Here is a 25,274-nt window from a genome sequence, read left to right as displayed (position 1 = left end):
GGATAAATTGCATCGAAAGATTGGTTCGAATCTTTTTTTGCATTTGATGGAATAAAAAAGTTTCTTTTTCGCTGCCGTTACTTTGCCCATGGCGAGGTAATCCAGTCCGTCGGAGCAGTTGAAGACCACACACTGCACAGCGAGCGCTTTGGCGAGATCCTTGGTGGTTTCTGTCTTTCCTGTTCCAGCAGGACCCTCAGGCGCACCACCCAAATTTAGGTAGAAAGCCCCAATCTAAAAACAGAGGGTTAGCTGTTTCACTGCACGTTGAAATACCTGCTCACTCAGCGTTATTCCAATAACAAGAACGATCATGTTTAAGAAGGCGATTTTGTCAGATATTTTACCAAGGTTCTGTAGCATCTGTCCGTCAGTGGAGTGATGACGAGACGAGGCGAGTTCCCCAGGTACTCGTAGGCGTACTTAACATCACAGTTAATGATGCGAACGCGAACATTTTCATTGCTCCAGTAGTAGCGGAGCTGAGCTAGCCACTGGAAGTCTGTATCATTTGATACACCTGGTAAAAAAAAGAAACCTTTACGCCTTAGATTTTTCAATCATGTGCTCTTTCTAAACTGAGGCAAGGCTCTGTTACCGTGGACCCTGCATTGGGTGCCGTGAGGTACCTTTCTCAATAAGCTCCGAGACCACATCTCTGGCATGGACGTCGATGGTGACCAGTGCTCCCAGTGTGGTGCGTGTTTGTTTGGGCAGTTTCCCTCTCACCAGCTCCACAATGTCCTTCAGCTGATTCTGGAGTTGTTTGTAGTAGTTCTTTAAACCCTACAGAGAACCAAAGCCCAATAACTATCCAATGGTCCTGTTCTGGTGTCACACTTATGAAAATAAAAAATGTAGGTCAGTTGTTCTGGATTGAAACTCTGCTTTGTACCTTTTATATTATTAAAAAATATTTCAATGAACTATTTAAGAAAAACACTGAACCTAATTCCCATTAGTGACACTAGAATGTGTGTATTTAAGAAAGCCAACAAAACAAGTAACGTTTTCAGATAAAAAGGCGTAAAGCCGTACATCAGCTTCTGCATTGATGGCTTCATGAACCTCCATGGTCCAGAAAATCTGTGAGGTGCAGAGCACCACCTGTCCAGGCCACTCCCTGACCCACTGGCTCCGTGGACTCTCAGCGTAGGCCTGTCAGCAAACCCACATTCATTGACCCATTGATTTATGTTCACACGTCATATGATCAGGGACACAACCTGATGGTATTTGAGTCAACAAATCATCACTGTGCATTAGTTGAGGTGTGGCAACAGCGATCTCACCACCCTGGACCGGTCTACTACGTGTCTGACACTGCGAACCATCACGTCCTCCACTTGCACCAGCCACTTCTCCACAGCGCCTTTGGCCGCTGACGTGGAGATGTTCTGGATTAGCTGAACACGCTCACCCTCGCTGCTGTACATGGCCTGCAGTCGAGAACAGTACTCAAGTCAATCAAAAGGGTCAATCAACCATGGTGTCATGTAGTAATATTCAAAAAGTGTGACTGCCTTGCCTGGATATCCAGATTGGGGAGGAAGTCCAGTTTGGAAATACCCTCAAAGCATTTCTTCAAATGGGGCTGCACTCGCTGCGGGTCCTTGGTCTCAGACAGAATCTCCAGCATTTCATCGTTGGACAAGAAGAAGAACCTGGCGGCGGTGTCGGTCATCAGTATCAGTGTTAGTAACAACAATCGAAAAGAAACACTGCAACTGTTTTTGTCTTTTTGTCTACCGTGGAAAGAAGAGACGCTTCTTCCCCAAATAGGCGTTCAGTCCTTTCATGATGCTGTCCAGCAGGACGTTGGAATCTTGCAGTTTCTCGAGCAAACCAGTCAGCGAGGTTGCCGGCAGAATCTACAATTTACAAATCATCAGTTACCACAAACTTCTCTTCAGGCGTAATGCGTCCACAATACACTTTTTTCCCCCGAACACTACCTTAGGGTCCTTAACGCAGTGCCTCATGACCTCTTTCCAGTTTCTGTCAACAGTTTGGAAAAGTCGTCCCTCTTCTGGAATCTGCTGCATGATGTCCTGAGAGGAGAAGATGGGCTCCAGGTAAAGCCACTGGGCCTGCACCTTCAGCCATTCATCTATGGTCTCCTGGATACGAAGCAGACGCTCCTCCCATCGCTGAGGACGTAGAACAAATGGGTGAATCTCTCCTGGACGGGCAAAACTCCCATGCAAACTGAGAATGAACTCATTATGATTGGGTGGATGAACTCACTTTGATCTCATTTTCAAAAGGTTTGATGAACGGAGAGCCCCTCATAGTCTGAGTCTTCACAATCTGGTCATCGAGCATTGTCTGAATCTCGTCCAAGGCAGTCAGGATGGACACTCCAGTCTCCCTGTAAGGCTGATGGTTGAAAGACATGCTATCCCAGACATGCACCATGTTTTGCATCGCCTTCTCCAGGGAAAACTCCTATTAAGACACAAGAGCGAGAGTACTGTGTTTTAACAAACTCCGTAAAAGCGAAATCATGAATGTCAAAAGTTCGTACTTTACTAGAAGCAGCGCTGATGGACTCAAACGCTTCCAGATGAGGGGCCAGGTTCTGTTTGAGAACTTTGCGTAGTGTGGTACCAGAGTCAGGCGTGAGGTCGTACCCCGCTATCTCTGACATCTGATCCCAGTGGCGAGCTCTGATGCCCGGATTGCACAAGATGGACACAACAGGGACATGGTTCTGTTGGTGCAAACATAAGCTAGTTTAGCATCAACAAGCAAGACTTCACTTACTGCCAAGTTGTATAATGAGCCCCCTCTGAGATGACAGTTACACGCGATACCTTGAACTCTTTGATCTGCTCCATGACGGTGGAGCACAACAGTACTGTGGGGCTTTGCTGCTTCTTTGTCTCATCGTGACTAAGTCGTCGTTTCCTCGCCTTGCCACTGATCTTCTCCATCTCTTGCTCGGCCTTGTTCTGCTTCTGTTGGAAAAACTTGAGCGTCTTGAAGATCTCCCTGAAGAACTCGTCCACTTTTGCTTCCATGGTTTCGCCGTTCAGGTCCTGGAAGGAACCCTCCATCCATCTATTCACAGAGAAGATAGGGAAGTTTATATGGGTGTAAATGTTTTGCATTGAAACACAACAAAGCAATCAAACAGACATCAGACCTGTTTTGTGTGCGCTGCCACTGCAGCACAAGGCCAAACAGCTTCTGATACAGTCCAATACTGTTTTGGATGGTCCCAACTTCAGGGTAACATGTCACGTCCCATTGGTAAAAGGCCTCTTCTTTGTTAATGAAAACAATCTCCTCCTCAGCCTCTTGGAGAAGTTTCTGAACCGTTCGGATGTCTGTTACATACTGCCCAAAAAGGGATGACAAGAATATCATTATTTCCCATTGCATTGCTCGACAACCAACACTGGAATTAGGTTTGACAATCACTTTGTGCAATTCTGGTCATTGGTTATGTTCTACTGACGTTGACAAATTTCACGTTTACTGAAAGGAATTGTATAACATTTCATGAAGGGTAGTTGAAGGGGATCAATACCACTGAGATCTGTCCTTTTAATATAAAGTTGGGGCCAGCTAGCATGTCACTTACAGTATCTAAACATAAAGACTGGAGCAATGAGAATCAGCTATCATGTCTCTGTCGGAAGGTACGAAAGCCACTATTAGCACCTCTAACGCTCACTAACTAACTAACATGTTATATCTTGTTTGTTTAAAGCGTACAAAAACTGAATCGTGAAAACAACTCTTTGTGATTTCATGGCGGGTTATGAGACTATTTGTTGTGATGCCCTGGAGTGTTACACCTGCTGATAGTCTTGTTAATCTCTTGATAGTCTAGCCCCTGTTGGTTTTAATGCTAAGCTACGCTGGAGAGTGGGATCGATCTTGTTATCTTAAACTCAGCACCAAAGTGAATACCTTGATTTTCCTAAAACTATTTCTTTGAGGTTATCTGAAAGTGCCAAGGGCTCTGTACCTGCTGCATCATATCCAGCTCACAGCACAGCGGGAACTCCTCTGTCCTGCGGCCCAACTTTTCCAGCTGTACCATCAATTTTTCTCTTCTCGCCAGCAGCTCCTGCTCCCCTTTCACCTTGGCCTTCTGCATCATCTAGAACATGACATTGCCGCCCAGAATGAGGTCGTCCTTATAACAAAACAACATGGTATAGTGTTGTCGGCAGACGCAAGGGGCAGTACCTCGTCACTGAGTTCAAAGACATGAAGCAGTTTCTGCGGCCAAATGAGGACGGTCGCGTTGAGCTCCTGATCCTCGGGCTCCAGGAAGTGGACATTCTGGATGTACATGAGTCTACAGAAAGATTCCTGTTACAATGCAAGTGAAAAATGATGTGAGAATTCATACGAGATAACTGAACCCCAAAAAATGCTCAAGTGTGAGATTCAAGTTATCCACCTTTATCTTTTCATTAAGTTCTGCGATACCCTTTGTGTTAGTGAACTGGATGCGATCAATGATCTCGGTCATGTCTTCTGTGCTTTCTGGTACTTTCAGAACGTCCTCTCTGATGGTTTCAAACTCAGAGCAGATCCTTTGAATAGACATAAAAACAACAGCATATTAAACACAGACAGTCAAAGGGTCAAAGGTGCAGTGTAGGGTTTGGCGATGAGGTTGCCGATTGCAACCAACTGCAACTTGTGTAAATTGTGTAGAATTCCAGAGGCGGACACAAAACCATAAAAATAAAGGAGAATGCTTGTTATCTAGAGCCAGTGTTTGGTTTATCAAATGTGTTCTAACTGGAGGAACTGGAGAAACATGGCGGCCAGGTCTATGGTGACAAAAACACAACGCTTCTTATTTTTTGGTAAACTGGAGATAACTTACTTAATAATATCACATTCCATTTCTGCCAATAGATCTCCTTAAATGTTGCACACTGCTCCTTTAAAAAGTGTTTGCAGGGAGTGACTCACTGTAGATTTTGCTCCCGGTGGCTGGCGACCAATTTCTTCAGAAGTCTTTCACCGTAGTTCTTCGCTTTGTCGGCCAGACCCTGTTTCAGCTCTTCACAGTCCAGATGGACCATCGTGAAGTGTGCTTTCGCTGGAAGGCTGATGATCTGCTTCGACAGAACACGAAACTCCTCCACTTGCTGTAAAAAGAGGCGCGATTGCACGTTGACAGTCATCCGGATACAGGTCTAGAATGTGTGCAGCGTTAGTTTGACTTCATGATTTGTTACCTTCGTGTACTCGTCGAAGGAGTGCTCCTCTCCCATGAACTTCTCCACTCGGGCCTGTGCAGTTCCATTGACAAGCCAGTCATAGTTGTCCACTGCAAAATAAAGCACCAAAAAGTCAGCAATGAATGGATGGGAATCAACGGGGCGATATGATCGCAAATGATTGGACTACAAATCATCACCATAGTTCTGGAAGTGTTTTTCCGGATCCTCTAGATTCTTGCGCACGGCGGTCTGCACGGTGACCCGGGCCCAAGCGAGCACGTGGTCAGGCACCTTGGCGTCCACGTAGCAAAACGCTGATATTCCCATCCATGAGTGGATCGTCTGTACATTCTGTGGGTCGATGTCATCGATATTAAATGGTGTCAAAAAGTGTTTTTTTTTCTTTCTTTCTTTGCTTCTGTAAATGCCTTTCACACACTAAGCCAACGGTTCTCAAGCTGTGGGGCGCAACCTTCTAGTGGGGAGTAAAGGTATTACAGGTGGTGTGCAACCCTCGAGTGGGGAGTGAAGGTATTACAGGTGGGGCGCGACCCTCTAGTGGGGAGCGAAGGTATTACAGGTGGTGTGCAACCCTCTAGTGGGGAGCGAATGTATTACAGGTGGGGCGTGACCCTCTAGTGGGGAGCGAAGGTATTACAGGTGGGACGCGACCCTCTCGTGGGGAGCGAAGGTATTACAGGTGGGGCGCAACCCCTAGTGGGTAGCCAAGGTATTACCGGTGGGGCGCGACCCTCTAGTGGGGAGCGAAGGTGTTGCAAGTGGGATTGTGGGAAATGCAGAATTAGATCTTTTTTTAAGAATCCTTTAGTTATGTTGAAAAGATATTCAGTGCAAAACAAGTTAATTGCAGCCACAATATGCTTTTGTGTTTGCCAAATATGAGTTATTTTCTTGCACATATAAAACTTTATTTGCATTGTTCTAACCAAGTGCTTGCACATTTTATATGTTTTTGTCTGATGGAGCAATCTGGTTGACTTGAAAGAGATTACAATTGTCTTTATTCTATTATTAGAAGGAGGAGTCAAAAAAAAATTATGTTTATAAAATTCGAGCGTTGACTATTTTGTTACAATTTTTGGGGGGCGTGAACATTTTTCTTCCTCCAAAGTGGGGCGTGACAAAAAACAGTTTTGAGAACCGCTGCGCCACGCTCACCTGCAGAGTGTTTGTGATGCCGTTGAGAATCTCCAAAACAGAAGCCTCCAGCTCTTGTGAGGTGGGATACATCTCCATCTTTTCATCGTCAAACTTCAAGCCCATGCGGAAGCAGGGCAGGCAGCGGTGATTGCTGGGATCGAACAGACTGACAAACTCCTCTACGCTTTTCTGAAGCAATGATTTCAACTGGGAATTGAAAAAATAAATGAATAAATCAAGGAACATATACATAATTCTACAGTAGACATGCATGTTCATTGCTCGACCAATAACATTAGCTATATATGTAGCATGTCTCTTTGTCACCTCACCTGATTGGAGATGAGGGTGCATGCACAGTCAAAGAAAGACTCCAGGTTCTCCTCTTTAACTCCCTTCAGTGTTTGTTTGCCGAATAATTGGATGACTTTGGGAAACCAGGTCTTCATGATTCGATCTTCTGCCCTTTTACACTCCACAGCCATTCTGTTCTGCAGACTCTTACAGACCACGGGCCCCACGTCACTGGAGCCAAAAAGAATTTTAAAAAACAAAACAAAACTTCTTGTAGAAAGAAACAACACATTGAAATAGCGGTCGTGTGTTTGTTTAACCTTTTGGAAACCGTGCGCAAAATTCCTCCCGCTCCAATTTTAAGTCCCAGCATGCCCATTCAGATAATCTTTTGGCTTAAATGTGAACGACACAGTTTTTTTGACTGAAACTCCTTCCTAACAGACCATGGCTTTGTTTTTCGTTGCAGATTCTGATTCTTTAGGTCCTGATCTTTCCAAAAAGGTGTCTTATTGACGCTCCAGGAGGCATTTTGGGGGAATTTCTGGCTCATATCAGGCTGGATGTTCATAGTTAGGATCGAAATATCTTTTAAAAGTTATTTTTTTTGCAGATATACATTTTTTCCCCAAGACTTTGCTGAATAAATACATACAATAAACACAAGTATTGGAATTATTTTGGGGTCCCTACGACGACTCAAACACAAAATTGGTTTCCATAGTTTTCAACGTGTTAAGCAGCGGCAGCAGCAGCGGCAGCAGCAGCGGCAGCAGCGGCAGCAGCGGCAGCAGCAGCAGCAGCGGCAGCAGCAGCAACGGCAGCAGCAGCAGCAGTGGCAGCAGCAGCAGCAGTGGCAGCAGCAGCAACGGCAGCAGCAGCAGCAGTGGCAGCATCAGCAGCAGTGGCAGCAGCAGCAGCGGCAGCAGCAGCGTCGTGACGCGTTCGTGGCGTCCTTCCTCACCTGCATTCTGAGCGATCCAGCAGGACCAGCGGCCGGAGTGTCGCGTTGCCAATTTCCAAGACGGTTCGCATGACCGGATGAAGGATGTGCAGTTTGGCTTTCATCGCCTTGCGGTTCCTGATGAAGCTCTCATGCCATGGGTGGGAGAAATCAAGAATTCTGCAAATTATTGGGACACACACACAAACACACACAAAAGGGGGCATTAAAAAAAGAACAACTGCTTAATCTGTTTTTCGTGGATAAATCTTTGGTGCACATTACACACTCACTTTGGCGGGGCCTCCGTGTGGTCGTCTGTTACTTCTGTGTCTCGCTCCTTTAGAATGGTGTCCACTTGAAGTGAGTACAACAGAATGGAGACATGGTTCACCTAAAGGCTGCATGTACTGTGAGAGCACACAGACACGCACAACTGCTAATTACCTGTGTGCTTGACGACCGTGTCGTAGAAGATGTCGCTGACGTCCTTGCAGAGCTCCTGCAGGTGTTTGTGGTTCTCCAGGCCTTCTTTGAGCTTGGGCGAGACTCTGGTGATGATGGAGTCCAACCACTGCTGCTGGATGGGAGTGTACGGACGCTTCTCCACGTTCTGCTTCATGAACATGTAGTTCATCTGGAAATGGGACACACGCATGAAACACACCATGACATGGTTCAACACACGGGTAAAATGTAATGAAAATAAAAACACATCTTACCCTAAGCTTCCGATCCTCGCTGAGCATCTGTAGAGGAAGTATTGAAATATGTCACATTATATTGAGCAATATCTGTATACGTTTGTATTCAAAATGTGTGCACGGGTAGAAAGCTGGCGTGCGTACAGAAGATGGCAGCTGTGGTTCTGGTGACGGGCTGCGATCGCCTCCCCTCATTCTGCTGTGTCGGTAAGCCTCCATCGCTCTTGACATCCTGTAATAATAATTATTAATAATGAATAATTCAGTCAAACAAAACTGTCACATTGCAGGAGGAAACGTATGATTATTTAATGACACCTATTAGGCCATGGCTGTGTCATTGAGGCCCTGACACACACACACACACACACACACACACACACACACACACACACACACACACACACACACACACACATGCACACACACAAACAGAAAGAGAGACACACGTGCACACACACACACATGCACACACAGAAAGAGAGACATGCAGAGACACACGTGCACACACACACACACACACATGCACACACACAAACAGAAAGAGAGACACACGTGCACACACACACACACATGCACACAAAGAAAGAGAGACACGCAGAGACACACGTGCACACACACAGAAAGAAAGAGAGAGAGACAGAGACACGCGCGCACACACACACGCACACACACACACACACACACACACACACACACACACGCACACACACACACGCACACAACCAACATACAATATCACTTGCGCGCGCTCCTGCTCCACTCTGCTCCGTCCGTGCAACCTCCGCTTCTTCTGCACCGCGATCCTCTCCGCTATCTCGTCCTTCGCTGCGACGGTCCGGGCCACCTCTCCCGGGTCCACCTCGGCCCAGGTCCGGTCCACCTCCCCCGGGGACCGGTCCATCTCCCCCCGGGTCCGGCGGCCTTCTATCGGGGGCAGCACGGGAAATGTCAGCATGCCATTCGCCGCTGGGTCCGTGGAGACTCCAGGAGAAGCGGCCATCTCTGGAAAACGCGCCCCTTAAAAAGAACCAAATCTATTTAAAAATAATAATAATAACTTGCTACATTTTGACACTTGTAACGAGACGTAATGATGCATTTTGTAGCCAAAAAGTTTCACTTAATTTTTAGTGATTAAGTTGGAAAGTTGGAAAGAGCCAATATGCTCAAAGATGTATTAAAAAGTAAACACATTCTAAAACAACTCAATGATTTCAATGATCTGTTTACCTGCTCGTTCATTCGATGTCTTTGAGTAGCTGGTTATTAGAGGTTATTAGTGTTATTATTATTAGTCAGCCTGTGAACGGACTTCTGGGACTGGAGTTAAAGTAAATGTCCTCGTTTCCGTAGCAACAGTAAACACTGCAGCCACGCGAGGGGGGCGGGGCTTCGCGGTGCTCGTCAGGTAAAACTGAGGTGAAATGAAGCAGAGATACACACAGACCTAACGGATTATTACATAAAATAGTGATAAAAAAACATATTGACATGGTCTGTTTGTGTTATTTGCGTATTTGCCCTATACAACGTAATTTCCATCCTTGTAGTTTTGTTTTAAAACACTTTTGACCAGGCTGCGATGCCGTTGGCGTCCTGTAGGGGGGAGCAGGGGACATGTGACCGGAAATGGACAAGAGGAAGCCGCCGCCGCCGTAGAAGAAGAAGAACAAACTCTCCTTCGCTAGCTAGCCAGCTGATGCTGGGAAGTAGCGTCAACAAATTCCAGGTATTGCGGCTCGTACGATCGTGATACTCGTTTAAAACATTACAAACACGGCGGTGGAAGACAATAAACCAGAATAGCGCTATTTCCGGTTGCGTGTGTTCGCTGTAAGCGCGCCGAAAAAGAGGCTCGTTGTGCTTGTTTTGATTCGTGTTGACGTAAAGTCAGGCTTCAATGTTGTGTTTTTCACCGAAGGCCCCAACTGTTGTCAGACTGAGTATCGCTGGTTCTCCCCCCTAAAAAACAACCCGCCGGGTCCTTTTACCTCGCAGCTGAAATGCTTTCACGAGTTAACCTTCTTCCCTTTCCTCGTTTCAAGGATATTATCATAATGAGTTATGCGGAGAAGCCGGAGGACATAACGAGGGAAGAGTGGATGGATAAACTCAACAATGTCCATATACAGAGAGCGGATATGAACAGGCTCATTATGAACTACCTGGTCACAGGTGACGTGCCGTTTATTGTTGTAAAAATATATATATTACTATTAATACTAACATGTGCTTGACTGTCTAAGTGTGTTTTTTCTGTTTGAACAGAGGGCTTCAAGGAGGCGGCGGAGAAGTTCAGGATGGAGTCTGGGATAGAGCCCAGCGTGGACCTGGACTCCCTCGACGAGAGGATTAAGATCAGAGAGATGATCCTGAAGGGACAGATCCAGGACGCCATTGCACTGATCAACAGTCTGCACCCAGAGCTGCTGGATACCAACCGTTACCTCTACTTCCACCTGCAGGTACAATAACACGCGTCTTATTGGCAGACATCGAGGTTTCGCACTGAGCCATATTGATTGTTTTGACTTTGTTTTGGGATGGGTGGGGGTTGTGCATTCGCAGCAGCAGCATCTGATCGAGCTGATCCGTTTGAGGGAGACCGAAGCCGCCCTGGAGTTCGCCCAGTCGCAGCTGGCGGAGCAGGGCGAGGAGAGCCGCGAGTGTCTGACCGAGATGGAGAGGACGCTGGCGCTGCTGGCGTTCGACAACCCAGAGGACTCGCCTTTTGGAGATCTGCTCAATATGATGCAGAGACAAAAGGTACGCACACTTATTAGTCAAGATCATCACTGTTTTTTTTAATGGAATCAGTTTAAACTGTATTTCATGGTTATCCGTGTCATCCGAACACACTTCGATGTCTGCTGCAGAATATTTCAAACAAATTTCCCAATTTTTTTGCACCCAATTTTCAGTATTTTAAATACCTTGATTTGTCTGTTTGTTTTCTTCAGTCAATCATCATAATACAATTCAATATCATTCTATATAATATTCAAAAACAGAGACTAAAAAGGTCTAGGTAGAAGCAAAAAATGCTTATGTATTCATATCCTAAATTATTATCAATTAAATCAGATAATTTGAAATAAATACATTATATATATACATACATACACGCATATACATACATATTCCATATAGATCTATTTCATTCACACCTGTAATTCTCAAATATTGTTTTATAAATAATCCTTTTGAAAAACCAAATGAGTTTACCATTCTTACATCCATGTTAGCGTTGTTCCACACTTTAACTACTACAATAGAAATACATCTTCTTTTAATCCCATTTTTAAGCTTTTTGTACAATAAATTTACAACATCTCTCAAATCATATATCACAGATAAAATAATCCTTTATTAGTCCTACAGGATTACAGCAGCACTGCTCACATTAAACAAAGACCAGGTAATATAGATAAACAGTAGAACAGTAATAATAAAACAAAATTTAAATAATTAAACAGTAAGAACAATATTAAATATACAGATGGAATGAAAATAAAATAAGTAAAAATGTGTATAAAGGTATTGCACCAGGTGATGAATTAAAGGCCTTCTGGGGCTCAGCTTGTTGTGCGGCCTCATCAATCAAGCTTTGTGCAGTGTGTGGCGGTGACTCTGCTTCAGCTCTGCCTGCTGAGAGAACACAAAGCGCTAACGAGCCGCGTGTCTGCGTCTCCCCTTCAGGTGTGGAGCGAGGTGAATCAGTGCGTGCTGGACTATGAGAACAGGGAGTCGACCCCCAAGCTGGCCAAACTCCTGAAGCTGCTGCTGTGGGCTCAAAACGAACTTGACCAAAAGAAAGTGAAGTATCCCAAAATGACAGACCTCAGCAAGGGAACCATCGAAGACCCCAAATAATAACATCATTACGAAAACAACAACAAATGGACACATTTCCTTTATCTATTTATACCCCGACAAAGTGACTCGTACGGAGTACAACCTTTTCTTTTTTTGTAAGGGTTGCTTTTTGATACTTTAATAACTTAGAATGTGCAAACTGGATCGATGGCATTTTAAAATGACTTCTCAGACTTAAGTAACACAGATACCTTTCTTCTTGGTATTATCATTTACATATTTGTTTATGTAAAAATAGTATATTTCAGTTCCACTAGTTTTTTTTTCTTTTTTTCTGTCTGTTGGCAGGGAAAGTTGTCGGCATCGGAGAGAGTGTGAATAAAGCCTAAATTAGGCCGTTGCTCTCTGCATGCGACCAGTTTGATGTTCAGGGAAAATGGCCGGCTCGGCGTGCACTTCCTCAAATACACAAACTTCTACCGTACATCCAAACATACACATTTCAGCTACTAGTTGTTGTTTTTTAGCTAGTACTCTCTGTCAAGATACTTGAGATCTTTCAAACTACTGTGACCTTGAAAGTTGAGCTTAAGATCTGCGCCGCATTGTTGCTCGAGACATAAGCAGACGGGAACAGAGAGATGTGGCGGTGAGATTCCTGGTACGCTAAAATATAAATAAAGCTTAGAGGCCGCCTCAGTTTCATACGTTATCAAATATCACAGATGGTATTAAAGATGTGAAGGGATGAATCTGTGTCCTCAGACATGGAGACACTTTCACAGATGGTTATTGACATGTATTGGAATAAGTAGCTCTTTTGCTAAATTTGATGTGCTTTTTTTTGTTGCTGGGATATTGTTTTGCAATAAAAGTGACATTTTAAACTACGCAAGTCATAAAGGACTTTAAGGCTCGGAGTGGTTTTTATTGTGGAACTCATTAAAAAAGAAAGTGGTACGGCAGCAGAGGTGGAAAGTAAAGTGCCTATAATCAAGTACTACGCAATTATGAAGTACACACGCACACACACACACACATATATCAAACTTTTCAAGTACAATCTTTACTTTTTGTGCAATGTTTAGTAAAATCTTCAAGTACTTCTTCCACCCCTGTGTAATAAATATGTAACTTATAATAGAGTATCTTCATGTTGCTTCCACAAATGGGACATTTTGCAAAGTGAGCACTTCCTTCGTTGTTCATAATACTTTTACTTGAGTAAGATTTTAACTGCTGGACGTTAACTTATATGTATACAGACCCCTCCCCCATTTTAAAAATATAATATAATATAATAAAACCCGCCTCGAGGTCGCTGCGTCTGTCTCCATCCGGAAGAGAGCAGTCAGGTGGGGCAGCGGCACATCCTGGTGCTCCAACGATGCTCCTGCAGGCGACAATGTTGCCTTCGTTCTAGTGTGTGTGTGTGTGTGTGTGTGTGTGTGTGTGTGTGTGTGTGTGTGTGTGTGTGTGTGTGTTTGGGTGTATTTGCCCTGTCAGAGAGCGTCTCTTCCGGCGTTTTTTGTTCCTTTTTTAGGTGGGGGGATGGGTGGGGGGGTGAGAGAAGCCGGCTTAGGAGATCATTAACTCTACCGATCACTAAAAGAACTACGCGCGCGCGAGAGAGAGGAACTGACACGTGGATCACTCCTCCTGGGGCATCGGGGGGAGAAAACACACGCTCCCTCCTCCTCCTGCCCTCTCTTCCTCCTCCCTCTCCTCACCCTCCTCCTCCTCGACTCAGTTCCGTGATCTTCATCACCGCCTTCAGTCTAGTCGCGCTGCTTGTTGTGCATAAGAGAGTTTTTTTTTTTTAATATAAAGATATGGACACGTGACATGAGAAGGTTTCCTGTTTGTTTTTGAGCCTACTTTGACTGACTTGATATACCGGAAAGAGATCGAAAGTAAGAACAGGGAGAGGAGAGAAAGAGAGGAGAGAGAGAGAGAGAGAGAGAAAGAGAGAGGAGAGAGAGAGGAGAGAGAGATAGAGGAGCTGCTGTTAACTCGCGTTGAATGGCAGTTCTTCCAAAATATGTCAAGAAATACTCTCCAGATTCGGTGTGTCACAAGGAAAGCCGTCCGTCCGACAAGGCGGGAGCCCCCGGGTGTCCGAAGTGCCCTGAACGCCACAGCAGCCACTGGTCAAGGTAACGCGTTTCACCTTCTTCACATGCCGCCCGCTCCACAGCGCTGCTTCTTCCTGGTGCCCGTGAACGTTACACGCGAGAGCGGCCAGCGGACTTTAATGAGGATACTTTTTGTTTGTTGCTCATCGCCTCGTGAATGTTGACATTGCGCAATGTGGCCGCCGGCTCTCTGTGCACATGACACGTGTCACGCTGTTCGTGGGTCGCGAGGGATGAAAGTGCCACGACATAAGAGGAAGTAGAAGAGGGGGGGCTTCCTCAGTGCAACAGATACGTCATGAAATATCATGGTATACTGTCATGACGTCATGACGCCGTGATAACCTTAACCCCGATGAGGGAACACCTTTACAAGTTAAGGTTCCACACGGGTTCCTCCTCCTCAAAGAGCTTCTGAATCACCTGACGTAAGGAAAAGAGGTTTGTTCATCAGGAGGTTCTTTTGCAAGATCCAGAACCCAAATTACCCAAAGAAGCTCTTTCGGAACAGAGTTCTTCAAGGATTGAAGTTCAGACCTTAAAAGGCCACAGACACAATCTGACCTCACATGGCCCCAAAACCCTCTGAATAGAGCAGGGTTCTCTGGAGAACCCTCTGAATGGGTTCTAGATTAAACCTCTGGAACATTAAAGGCTTCCCTAGATTAAACCTAAATTAGAGTGTTCTGGGTAGAACCCTCTGGATGGGTTCTAGATTAAACTTTTGGAATAGTATATGGTTCTCTGTAGAACCGCCTGGTTAGGTTCTCGATTAAACCTTTGGAATATGAAAGTGTTCTGGGTAGAACCCTGTGGATGGGTTCTCGATTAAACCTTTGCTTCTATTTAGAGCCCGCTGGTTACGTTCTCGATTAAACCTTTAGAACAGTGGAGGGTTCTGGGTAGAACCCTGTGGATGGCTTTTAGATGACATTCTTGGAATATAAAAGGGTTCTACACCTGGTTGGGTTCTAGATAAACCCCTTGCTATATAAAAAGGGTTCTCCGTGGAGCCCCCCGGGTGGCTTATGGTTAGCACACGCTTTGAAGGTGGACATGTTCTGGCTGGAACCATCACACCGTAGTAGGATTCTCCGTATAATCAAACCACAGATGGTTCTAGGTACAACCATCGACGTTCTGTGCTAGGTAGAACCCTGTGAGGGACCCTCACAGGGTTCTGCTACGAGGACAAGGCCATCGTAGGGATTCATTCGCCTCGTGTTGGACGTCCTTATGGAGAAGACGTTCCTCTCATGGTTCTGCTTGTGTGTTCTCCCTCCAGGCCGGTGGCGAGGGTCTGGACGGCGGTGCTGCTGCTGGGGACCTGCCTCCTCTACTGCGCCCGCGTGGCCATGCCCATCTGCGCCGTCAGCATGGCGCAGCAGTTCGGCTGGAGCAAGAGGGAGTCCGGCATGGTGCTGGGCAGCTTCTTCTGGGGCTACTGCTTCACGCAGGTGTTCGGGGGCTACGTCAGCGACCGGTGAGCGCCGCACTCGCCCCCTTGTGACGCCGGCCAGGGTTCAAACGGTCGTCTCTTGTGTCCTCGCAGGTGTGTTCATGAACGCTGGGGTTTCGTAGCGCTCCCGTCCAGCTTCAGGCCGCTCGGGTGTTATTTGCACGCTGACGCAAACGGGACCGTGTGTGTTTGTTCAGAGCGGACGAGGTGACGCAGCTGGAGGGTTTGCTCGTGTCGTGAGCTCTGGAACGATCACGACAACACGCAGACCAGAGGTGCTCGCCACAGAAGTGTTGCGCAACAGTTTACAAAGGATTCCTGAGGATGAATAAAGGAGCTACTTCAAGATTTAACATGTTTTATTGTCATAAGCACAGAAGACAGATGTTCTATACAATGAAAGATTATTCTGCTCCGTCCTCCTAAAATAGAATTACAATAAACGGTAAAAAAAAAGAGGCACAAAATATAAAAGATACAAAAGTATTGCACAAAAATATCATAATAATATTGCTATGATAAATATGATAATAATAATAACAATAATAACCATAGTATTGCTCATTGTATCTCTATACATTATGCAATGTTACAACATTGCTGCACCATTGCTTTAACATTGCTGCAACATTGCTGCAACATTGCTGCATCATTGCTTTAACATTGCTGCACCATTGCTTTAACATTGCTGCATCATTGCTGCAACATTGCTACAGCATTGCTGCAACATTGCTGCAACATTGTTGCAATGTCCAAATATGGTCATGACATGACTTCACAGTGTGTGTGTGTGTGTGTGTGTGTGTGTGTGTGTGTGTGTGTGTGTGTGTGTGTGTGTGTGTTGGGGGTGGTGGTAAGCTTATAGTTGTTTGTTTATGCAGGTTAGCCTTTGTTGACGTATTAGGATAGTTGTTGACTTAGTCTTTAGATGAGTTTGTTAATTGGGCACTTGGGGTGTTTAAAGGACCAGCATGCACCTGGGTCAGCCTTTGTTTATTTTTACCAGGACCAACAACAGCTCATGATGGGAGAGGCAGCACGAGGGGTTGTTGTGTTCTTTTGTTTGTTTGTTTGTTTTAAGTTACAATGAACTCCCTCATGGAGCTGCGTTCTTTGTAGCTGCGTGAATGACGTACCTGCGTCTGACCTTTCTGGTTTATTTTTCTTTGATTCATATTTATTTCCTATTCACGGTACAAAAGGCCGCTACGATGCATCTCTCATACGTCTCATGAGGCATCCAGATGTTTCCTCCAGCGTTACGGGACGTCCTCACAGAGGTGGTGAAGCTGTAACGCGGTCCGTGTCCACAGGGTCGGAGGCGAGAAGGTGCTGCTGCTGTCCGCGGCCGCCTGGGGCGCCATGACGGCCTTCACCCCCATCCTGGCCCACTTCTGCTCCCAGCCCATCTTCTCCATGACGCTGGCCCGCTTCCTCATGGGCTTGTTGCAAGGTGAGCCGGACCCTCGCGTCGGGAAACAAGTCGACAGAAAAGAAACGCACCTTGAAGTCGCATTCGGTCGAGTCCTGGAAGTACATCTTTAGGGATATTTTTGTAATCCACCGACAGAAGCGCTGCATGACATTCACATGACGAGTGTGCAGTACAACTTGTTTACCCTCTTTGCTTCCTCTTTGTTTATCCGTCACAAGTCCAGTAACTAATAGCGGGCGTGGCGGCTCGGGCGTGTCTGTTTACTTTGCCTCAGCTGCAAGATCTTGTTACACAACAGGAGCAGCGAGTCACTCAGCACCTGTCAACAATTGTGTTTTGCTGTGTTGTTCACGACACTTTTCCACAGTAACCCCTCAGGTGTTTGTTTTGGTATTCTACTTTTTATTACTGCCTTTTTTCAAATATGTCTCCGAACATTAAACCCATTCTGTGGTTGTGTGTCCTGGTTGTTAGGGGTTCACTACCCGTCTCTGGCGAGCCTGTGCTCTCAGAAGGTGGTGGAGAGCGAGAGAGGCTTCCTCATGAGCACCGTGGGCAGCGGCTCCTACCTGGGGTGAGTCACTCCTCTGGTTGTATAGAAGTCTATGCTCCATGTGTTAAAGCTGCATTCTCTCTCCTGACCACCAGGGGGCGACTCCTCTGGTTGTATAGAAGTCTATGCTCCATGTGTTAAAGCTGCATTCTCTCTCCTGACCACCAGGGGGCGGCTCCTCTGGTTGTATAGAAGTCTATGCTTCATGTGTTAAAGCTGCATTCTCTCTCCTGACCACCAGGGGGCGACTCCTCTGGTTGTATAGAAGTCTATGCTTCATGTGTTAAAGCTGCGTTCTCTCTCCTGACCACCAGGGGGCGACTCCTCTGGTTGTATAGAAGTCTATGCTTCATGTGTTAAAGCTGCATTCTCTCTCCTGACCACCAGGGGGCGACTCCTCTGGTTGTATAGAAGTCTAAGCTTCATGTGTTAAAGCTGCATTCTCTCTCCTGACCACCAGGGGCGACTCCTCTGGTTGTATAGAAGTCTATGCTTCATGTGTTAAAGCTGCATTCTCTCTCCTGACCACCAGGGGGCGACTCCTCTGGTTGTATAGAAGTCTATGTCATGTGTTAAAGCTGCATTCTCTCTCCTGACCACCAGGGGGCGACTCCTCTGGTTGTATAGAAGTCTATGTCATGTGTTAAAGCTGCATTCTCTCTCCTGACCACCAGGGTGCAACTCCTCTGGTTGTATAGAAGTCTATATAAGTGACTCTACTTCTCTCTTGATGTATTCCCTCAGTAAACATTGTAAACATGAGTTTATGTCTCAATCTCTAGTTTCTAGTCTTCTTCTATACAGCACGATGTTCATTTAGTACATTATGGTTTGTTAGCGTCAAACAGACCATAAAGCAGGGGACGCTTTAGGGGCGGGGCTATAAGTTGATTGACAGGTCCTGCTGCTACCAGAGTCCCATACAAGACGTCTTAACGTTACTCCTCCACAGTCCAAATATGATCACTTTTCTTCACTGGTTGCAAAAATCCAAGATGGCGACGGCCAAATAGTTGAACTGGAGGCTTCAAACCAGCAGTTTGACCTGTGGCCTCTTGTGACGCGCTCCTCTCTTTCCCCTCCAGCACTCTGGTGATCGGCGGCGCCGGCTCCCTCATGCTGGACCTGTACGGCTGGCAGAGCGTCTTCTACGTGTCGGGCCTCCTCTCGGTGCTGTGGGCCTACTGCATGTGGAAGTATCTGCTGAAAGGAGAAGGCGAGGAGCGCCGACGTCTGCTGCTTCGCTTTGTGTGTGTGTGTGTGTGTGTGTCGCGTGCTCACGTGCTCACGTGCTTGTGTTGTTGTGCGTCTGCAGGACCCATCATCACCCTGGAGTCACTGGGAAGTGGCGGCTCGCAGGCCTCGCTGTCCAAAAGACACTGGCTGCGACTCCTCAAGCAGCCTGCAGTCTGGTGAGGGAAAGACGGAGGAAGTGTGTGTCGAAATATATCAAATATATCCAGAAGTTTCTGGAAGCTAATATCCAGCTTTTATTTGTACCAGATTTTAGAATAGCAAGCATCCAGATGCCTCTACTGTCTGTTAATGTTATTATATTATTATAACCACATACATGTTTTATGTCTTATTAACACTTTCAATCACATGTTACTTGCGTTTAAGAGGAGACACTTCAGGTGAAATGATTGTTTTTAACTTCAAAATCAAAAAATATTGTTAAAAGCCATAAAAAAATATGTATTTATGAATATGATGTCGTATAAATGTGGTTATGAATGCGTTGTGGACAAACCTCTCTGCATGAGAATAAAAGTCTCCTGGAGAGAAAACGTCCTTTAAAGAGAAGTTTAGTGACTTTACTCACTGATGAAGACTCTGCAGGTGAAGAGGGTGAACACATGACCTCATAGACATCACCATGAACCTTCACCACTTCACCACTCACGTGATGAGGAGTTATATTACATGTTATTTTCATATATGCAAATGAGGCGTTATCTCACAGTGACTTCTAGTGAATTATTAAAATAAATTACAGACGCAAACAGACGAAATACTAAAATAAACACCAGAATGTGTGTTTGGATGTTCTCTTTCCACTCTGATAGAAGACATGTTAAAAACTGTGTTTTACCCTCAACACACACATTCATGATGTAGACCAGGAAACTTTAGATGTGAAACACGACAAGCAGAAGAAAGAAATGAGTCACTGCCTTCGTCAACAGCATGTTTACATGGAGCTCTCTCTCTCTCTCTCTCCCTCCCTCCCTCCCTCTCTCTCTCTCTCTCTCTCTCTCTCTCTCTCTCTCTCTCTCTCTCTCTCTCTCTCTCTCTCTCTCTCTCTCTCTCTCTCTCTTCTTCCTCACAGCGCTGTGATCGTCACACACCTCTGCACGGCGAGCACCTTCTTCACCCTCCTGTCATGGCTGCCCACGTTCTTTAAGGACACGTTCCCCGATGCCAAGGTAGCACGTTCCCACTGGATCGCGCGCGTGAAACCCCCGAGCTAACAGCTAACGGTTTCACGTTAGCCGGTTTGCTAACGGGCGCTAGTTTGGACGTGCCGCTGCGTGACCGGTCACTGGATCGTCCACGTCACTGGGGTGTCTGGTCTGGGAACCAGGAGTGTCTCCGTTAGTGGTTCTCAACCTTTTCTTCAGTGGCGTTCCACTGTGATTTCATATAAAATATACACAATTCAGATTAATAAGTAACACTTATATTTTTGAAAATGTATTTTAAAAATACTTTTAAAGGGTTTTTTAATTCATGCTACGCCCTGGGGGCCTTCAAGTACCTCCAGGAGGACTAGAACCCTCATTTAAGAACCAATGGTCTTCTCTACACGATGAAGAGAGTCACTGGATAAAACCCATTTCTGCCACAAAAAAGATAAGTCATAATTATAAGATTAAAAAAATTCTCTATTTGACTTTATTATCTCATAATAACTTTTTATCTCATAATTATGACTTTTTTTATCTCATAATGACTTTTTTATCTCATAATAATGATTTTTTTATCTCATAACTTTTTTTTATCTCATAATAATGATTTTTTTTTATCTCATAATGACTTTTTTTATCTCATAATTATGACTTCTTTTTTTTTTATATCTCATAATGACTTTTATCTCATAATAATGACTTTTTATCTCATAATTATGACTTTTTATCTCATAATAATGACTTTTTATCTCATAATTATGACTTTTTATCTCATAATGACTTTTTTTAATCTCATAATTATGACTTTTTATCTCATAATTATGACTTTTTTTAATCTCATAATTATGACTTTTTATCTCATAATGACTTTTTAATCTCATAATTATGACTTTTTATCTCATAATTATGACTTTTTATCTCATAATGACTTTTTTATCTCATAATTATGACTTTTTATTTCATAATAATGACTTTTTATCTCATAATTATGACTTTTTATCTCATACTGACTTTTTTATCTCATAATTATGACTTTTTATTTCATAATAATGACTTTTTATCTCATAATAATGACTTTTTATCCCATAATGACTTTTTTTATCTCATATTTATGCCCTTTTATCTCATAACTATGACATTTAGTTTTTTCACGTGACCCCGAGCTAAAGTAGCGGTTCACGTTAGCGCGTTAGCTAACGGGTACTAATCTAGACCTGACGTACAGCGTACGCGTGTCGCCGGACCTTTTCGGGGTAAAACGGGTAACGAAACGAGGGTTGCGCGACGTCGCCCTGCTGTTCCCGGGTCCGGGTCCCTCGCTCCGGCTCACCGTGTCGTCCCTGCAGGGCTGGGTGTTCAACGTGGTCCCCTGGCTGGTGGCCATCCCGTCCTCGCTGTTCAGCGGCGGCCTCTCCGACCACCTCATCAGTCAAGGTGCAGCGACCGACCGGCAGATATCAGTTTCATATTCAAACGCCAAAGCAGCTGATTAATGGAGCTTCTTGATTCCTACAGGCTACGACACGGCCTCGGTGAGGAAGTTGATGCAGGTAAAATACCTGATGGACGACCTAGCACCCCGTGACCTCTGTGAAAGCGCGTTTGAGCAGAATGAATTATTAACGGTGTGTCTTCCTCTCCTTGTGTCAGTTCTTCTCCATGGGCGTGTCCAGCGTGTTCACCCTGCTGCTGTGCGGCAGCAACAGCTTCTCCTGGGCCGTGGCCTTCGTGTCCGCCACCATGGGCTTCACCACCTTCAGCCACAGGTACCGGCCCCTGGAAGGGCCCTCAGTCCAACCCGTTTGTCATCGCCTCCAACGCCGGAGATTAGTCGCTATTCTGACGTCTGAAAAAGCTCAAAAGTTGTATTTCTATTAAGCTCGACAGAAATACATCGATCAATAGAGTCTGTCGTCGTAGGAACACCAAATGAGTTTTATTACTTTTTCAGAATTTTCTTGGGAATAAAATTTATATTTTCAAAAGAATCACTTTTATTTGATATCTTGATCGTAACTATGAACATCTTTATGGGAAAGATTAGGAAACCTAAAGAATCAGGAATCTAAAATGAAACAAAGCCTCGGCATGTCGGGAAGGAGGTACAGTCCAAAAAAACTGTGTCTTTCGGTTCAAAAATTAAAAAATTACGTATTTTATGGGAAACTATTAGCCCATTTGGGCATGCTGGGAACCGAAAGGTTCGGGAGTTCAGGTGTTTTTAGTGAAACGTTACAATCGCCGCAGCAAGTCTACGTAATCAATTAAACTTAACGGTTACTTGTTGTTATTGTTTTCAGCAGATGTCTTCTCACAAAGGTTACACTATTGTAGCAATTCAAATGAAGTTAAACAACCTTTTGGTTGCGGAGATAATTAAGAAAACATTTTTTTTTAAAACTCATACGGTTAACTCCAAAATGTCGCTCACAAATGTAGATTTTTTTTACATTTGTTGGCTGCCTCCAGGTCCACAGTGACGCTAAATGAGCTCTAAATGCTTTTCCTGCATTGAAATACAGAAACCATCCAGATGCAGTCTGCCTGCAGGCAGCAGGATGTAGAGTTGTAGACTCAGACCACCGAGACCGAGACCACGTCATCACCCAGACCACTGAGAGTGTTTCCAGACCGGCGCGTTGAGCGGTGGAGCCTCACCGCGTGACTCTTATGATGATGTCATGCGCAACAAACGATGAACACAATTTAAAAAACGACCGCAGAAAACAAACAATTCACCTTTTTATTGACAAGAATGTCCTGATACGATGATCAAAAGGTGCCAGAGATGAAAAGGAAATTTTCCTTTTTGTTTTCTATGAGCAATCTCAGTAACAATATTGACAAATATATCCCACAATGCACAGGAAAACAAGTGTTGTGGTCTGTAAATACAATACAGAGTCTTTTTAAGACCAAAGAGACCTTCAGAAAGTACTGAACACCAAACCTCTCTGAACACACCACTTCATCTTCTGATATATATATATATATATATATATATATATATATATATATATATATATATATATATATATATATATATATATATATATATATATTTATATATATATATATATATATATATATTTATTTATATATATATATATATATATTTATATATATATATATATATATATATATTTATTTATATATATATATATATATATATATATTTATATATATATATATATATATATATATTTATTTATATATATATATATTTATTTATATATATATATATATATATATTTATTTATATATATATATATTTATTTATATATATATATATATATTTATATATATATATATATATATATATTTATTTATATATATATATATATATATTTATTTATATATATATATATATTTATTTATTTATATATATATATATATGGTATTTATGTATTTATTGTATGTATTGTATTCATTTAATTTATTTATCTATTTAATTTATTAATTTTATTTATTTCATTAATTTAATTCATTAATTAATTAATTTTATTTAATGTAATTTATTTCTATTTATTTTATTTATTGTATGTAATTAAGTTTTTGACTTAATTTTAATTCAATTAATTTTTGTTTACTATATATATATTGTTTTGAGTAGATGTTTGTATATATATATATATATATATATATATATATATATATATATATATATATATATATATATATATATATATATATACATATATAATTTAATTGTTTATTAAGTGTGTTGGTCAGTTCAGCTCCTTAAATGGCTGAATAAATCAATAATAAATAAATGAATATGTCTCATCTTTCTGCTACAGCGGTGTGTCTGTGAATGTTCAGGATCTTGCTCCTTCCTGTGCCGGATCTTTATTTGGTGAGTAAAAAATCAATTTAATAAAACATTTCCACAAATGTTGCATTAGGCTGATGAAAGGGATGTGCATGTGACGGGTGTGCGTCTCTTCTGCAGGTGTCATGAACACATGCGGCGCGTTCTCAGGTGAGTTTCCCCGCGAGCAGAAACACCTGTGATGAATGTTTCACCCGCAGTTCCTCCATGACACCGACCCGTTGAGCGACGGCATTCACCCAAACTTTAGAGCCGGCGCGTCTCCTGTCAGTCCTGTGAGCACATGAACATGCATATTTCATCAAGGGAGCGTGATGGGGTTTGTGTCAGATGAATAATACAGAGAGGACGACAGCTCGCGGTCCTGTGAGGGATGTGGAGCGGGCCGGCACAAACACTCCACCTGAACCACCGCGTGGACCTCATCGCTGTGCTTTGTTTGACTGCTTGTGTTATTGTGCAGCTGGTGGTGACGGTGTGTGTGTTTCCTGTGCAGGGGTCCTGCTGGTGTACTTCTCGGGCTACCTCATCGAGACCACCGGCTCCTGGACGTCCGTGTTCGCCCTCATCACCGCCGTCAACCTGCTGGGCCTCTGCACCTTCCTGGCCTTCGCCGAGGCCCGCCGGGTCGACATCGAGCCCAGCAAGGCGCGCCACCACAACATCCACATCTAGAGCGGCCGGGCGCCACCATAACATCCCTACTAGAGCGGCCGGGCGCCACCACAACATCCACATCTAGAGCTGCCGGGCGCCACCACAACATCCCTACTAGAGCGGCCAGGCGCCACCACAACATCCCTACTAGAGCGGCCGGGCGCCACCACAACATCCACATCTAGAGCCGCCGGGCGCCACCATAACGTCCACATCTAGAGCCGCCGGGCGCCACCACAACATCCACATCTAGAGCGGCCGGGCGCCACCACAACATCCCTACTTAAGAGGACGGGCACCGCCACAATATCCACATCTAGAGCCGCGAGGCGCCACCATAACGTATACATCTAGAGCTGCCGGGCGCCACCACAACATCCACGTCTAGAGCGGCCGGGCGCCACCATGACGTCCACATCTAGAGCTGTCGGGCGCCACCATAATGTCCACATCTAGAGCCGCCGGGCGCCACCATAACGTCCACATCTAGAGCTGCCGGACGCCACCACAACCTCCACATCTAGAGCGGCCGGGCACCACCACAACATCCACATCTAGAGCGGCCGGGCGCCGCCACAACATCCACATCTAGAGCTGCCGGGCGCCACCACAACATCCACGTCTAGAGCGGCCGGGCGCCACCATGACGTCCACATCTAGAGCTGCCGGGCGC

The 25,274-nt window shown here is 44.4% G+C and overlaps 3 protein-coding genes across 3 annotated transcripts in view; 2 read left to right on the top strand and 1 right to left on the bottom strand.

The window, feature by feature from the left end:
• Positions 1-9,666, bottom strand: part of dnah12 (dynein, axonemal, heavy chain 12) — a 29,084-nt gene extending 19,418 nt beyond the window's left edge. Inside the window, exons 1-27 of the mRNA XM_068598678.1 lie at positions 9,534-9,666; positions 9,035-9,320; positions 8,445-8,532; positions 8,319-8,345; positions 8,044-8,233; positions 7,890-7,953; positions 7,618-7,776; positions 6,692-6,884; positions 6,378-6,566; positions 5,396-5,549; positions 5,214-5,305; positions 4,945-5,123; positions 4,421-4,556; positions 4,204-4,329; positions 3,980-4,114; positions 3,149-3,342; positions 2,817-3,063; positions 2,528-2,713; positions 2,248-2,448; positions 1,956-2,150; positions 1,750-1,871; positions 1,529-1,664; positions 1,293-1,439; positions 1,039-1,158; positions 630-786; positions 348-520; positions 82-234 (exon numbers count right to left, since the gene is read on the bottom strand). Coding sequence (XP_068454779.1) covers positions 82-234; positions 348-520; positions 630-786; positions 1,039-1,158; positions 1,293-1,439; positions 1,529-1,664; positions 1,750-1,871; positions 1,956-2,150; positions 2,248-2,448; positions 2,528-2,713; positions 2,817-3,063; positions 3,149-3,342; positions 3,980-4,114; positions 4,204-4,329; positions 4,421-4,556; positions 4,945-5,123; positions 5,214-5,305; positions 5,396-5,549; positions 6,378-6,566; positions 6,692-6,884; positions 7,618-7,776; positions 7,890-7,953; positions 8,044-8,233; positions 8,319-8,345; positions 8,445-8,532; positions 9,035-9,303 — 4,032 coding nt within the window. The 5' untranslated portion in view covers positions 9,304-9,320; positions 9,534-9,666. The remainder of the gene's footprint in view (positions 1-81; positions 235-347; positions 521-629; positions 787-1,038; positions 1,159-1,292; positions 1,440-1,528; positions 1,665-1,749; positions 1,872-1,955; positions 2,151-2,247; positions 2,449-2,527; positions 2,714-2,816; positions 3,064-3,148; positions 3,343-3,979; positions 4,115-4,203; positions 4,330-4,420; positions 4,557-4,944; positions 5,124-5,213; positions 5,306-5,395; positions 5,550-6,377; positions 6,567-6,691; positions 6,885-7,617; positions 7,777-7,889; positions 7,954-8,043; positions 8,234-8,318; positions 8,346-8,444; positions 8,533-9,034; positions 9,321-9,533) is intronic.
• A 214-nt stretch (positions 9,667-9,880) lies between these two features.
• On the top strand, positions 9,881-13,025 carry LOC137801226 (glucose-induced degradation protein 8-B homolog). The gene is made up of 5 exons (XM_068598679.1): positions 9,881-10,032; positions 10,349-10,478; positions 10,572-10,768; positions 10,872-11,069; positions 12,003-13,025. The coding sequence occupies exons 1-5, from the start codon at positions 9,886-9,888 to the stop codon at positions 12,174-12,176; spliced, it is 846 nt and encodes a 281-aa protein (XP_068454780.1). The 5' UTR covers positions 9,881-9,885; the 3' UTR covers positions 12,177-13,025.
• Positions 13,026-14,058: 1,033 nt separating this feature from the next.
• LOC137800784 (voltage-gated purine nucleotide uniporter SLC17A9-like) lies at positions 14,059-25,073 on the top strand. Its single transcript, XM_068598127.1, has 13 exons — positions 14,059-14,275; positions 15,540-15,737; positions 17,027-17,166; positions 17,623-17,722; positions 18,787-18,917; positions 19,017-19,113; positions 20,034-20,130; positions 21,459-21,546; positions 21,628-21,662; positions 21,763-21,878; positions 23,913-23,968; positions 24,065-24,094; positions 24,441-25,073. The coding sequence occupies exons 1-13, from the start codon at positions 14,142-14,144 to the stop codon at positions 24,617-24,619; spliced, it is 1,401 nt and encodes a 466-aa protein (XP_068454228.1). The 5' UTR covers positions 14,059-14,141; the 3' UTR covers positions 24,620-25,073.
• Positions 25,074-25,274: the final 201 nt, after the last annotated feature.

The sequence above is a fragment of the Clinocottus analis genome, unplaced genomic scaffold, assembly GCF_023055335.1.
Source record: "Clinocottus analis isolate CAN_PGR_092001 unplaced genomic scaffold, fCliAna1.0.p SCAF_4, whole genome shotgun sequence".
NCBI lineage: Eukaryota > Metazoa > Chordata > Actinopteri > Perciformes > Cottidae > Clinocottus > Clinocottus analis.
Note: the sequence above shows the minus strand (reverse complement) of the source record. Positions and strands in the feature narration are given on the sequence as shown.

Coding starts and splice junctions, on each gene's coding strand:
- LOC137801226 (XM_068598679.1), top strand. CDS start 9,886: ATGCCGTTGGCGTCCTGTAGGGGGGAGCAGGGGACATGTGACCGGAAA. Junction 10,479..10,571: donor TATGAACTACCTGGTCACAG/GTGACGTGCCGT, acceptor CTGTTTGAACAG/AGGGCTTCAAGGAGGCGGCG. Junction 11,070..12,002: donor ATATGATGCAGAGACAAAAG/GTACGCACACTT, acceptor TCTCCCCTTCAG/GTGTGGAGCGAGGTGAATCA.
- LOC137800784 (XM_068598127.1), top strand. CDS start 14,142: ATGGCAGTTCTTCCAAAATATGTCAAGAAATACTCTCCAGATTCGGTG. Junction 19,114..20,033: donor CTCAAGCAGCCTGCAGTCTG/GTGAGGGAAAGA, acceptor TCTTCCTCACAG/CGCTGTGATCGTCACACACC. Junction 20,131..21,458: donor ACACGTTCCCCGATGCCAAG/GTAGCACGTTCC, acceptor TCGTCCCTGCAG/GGCTGGGTGTTCAACGTGGT.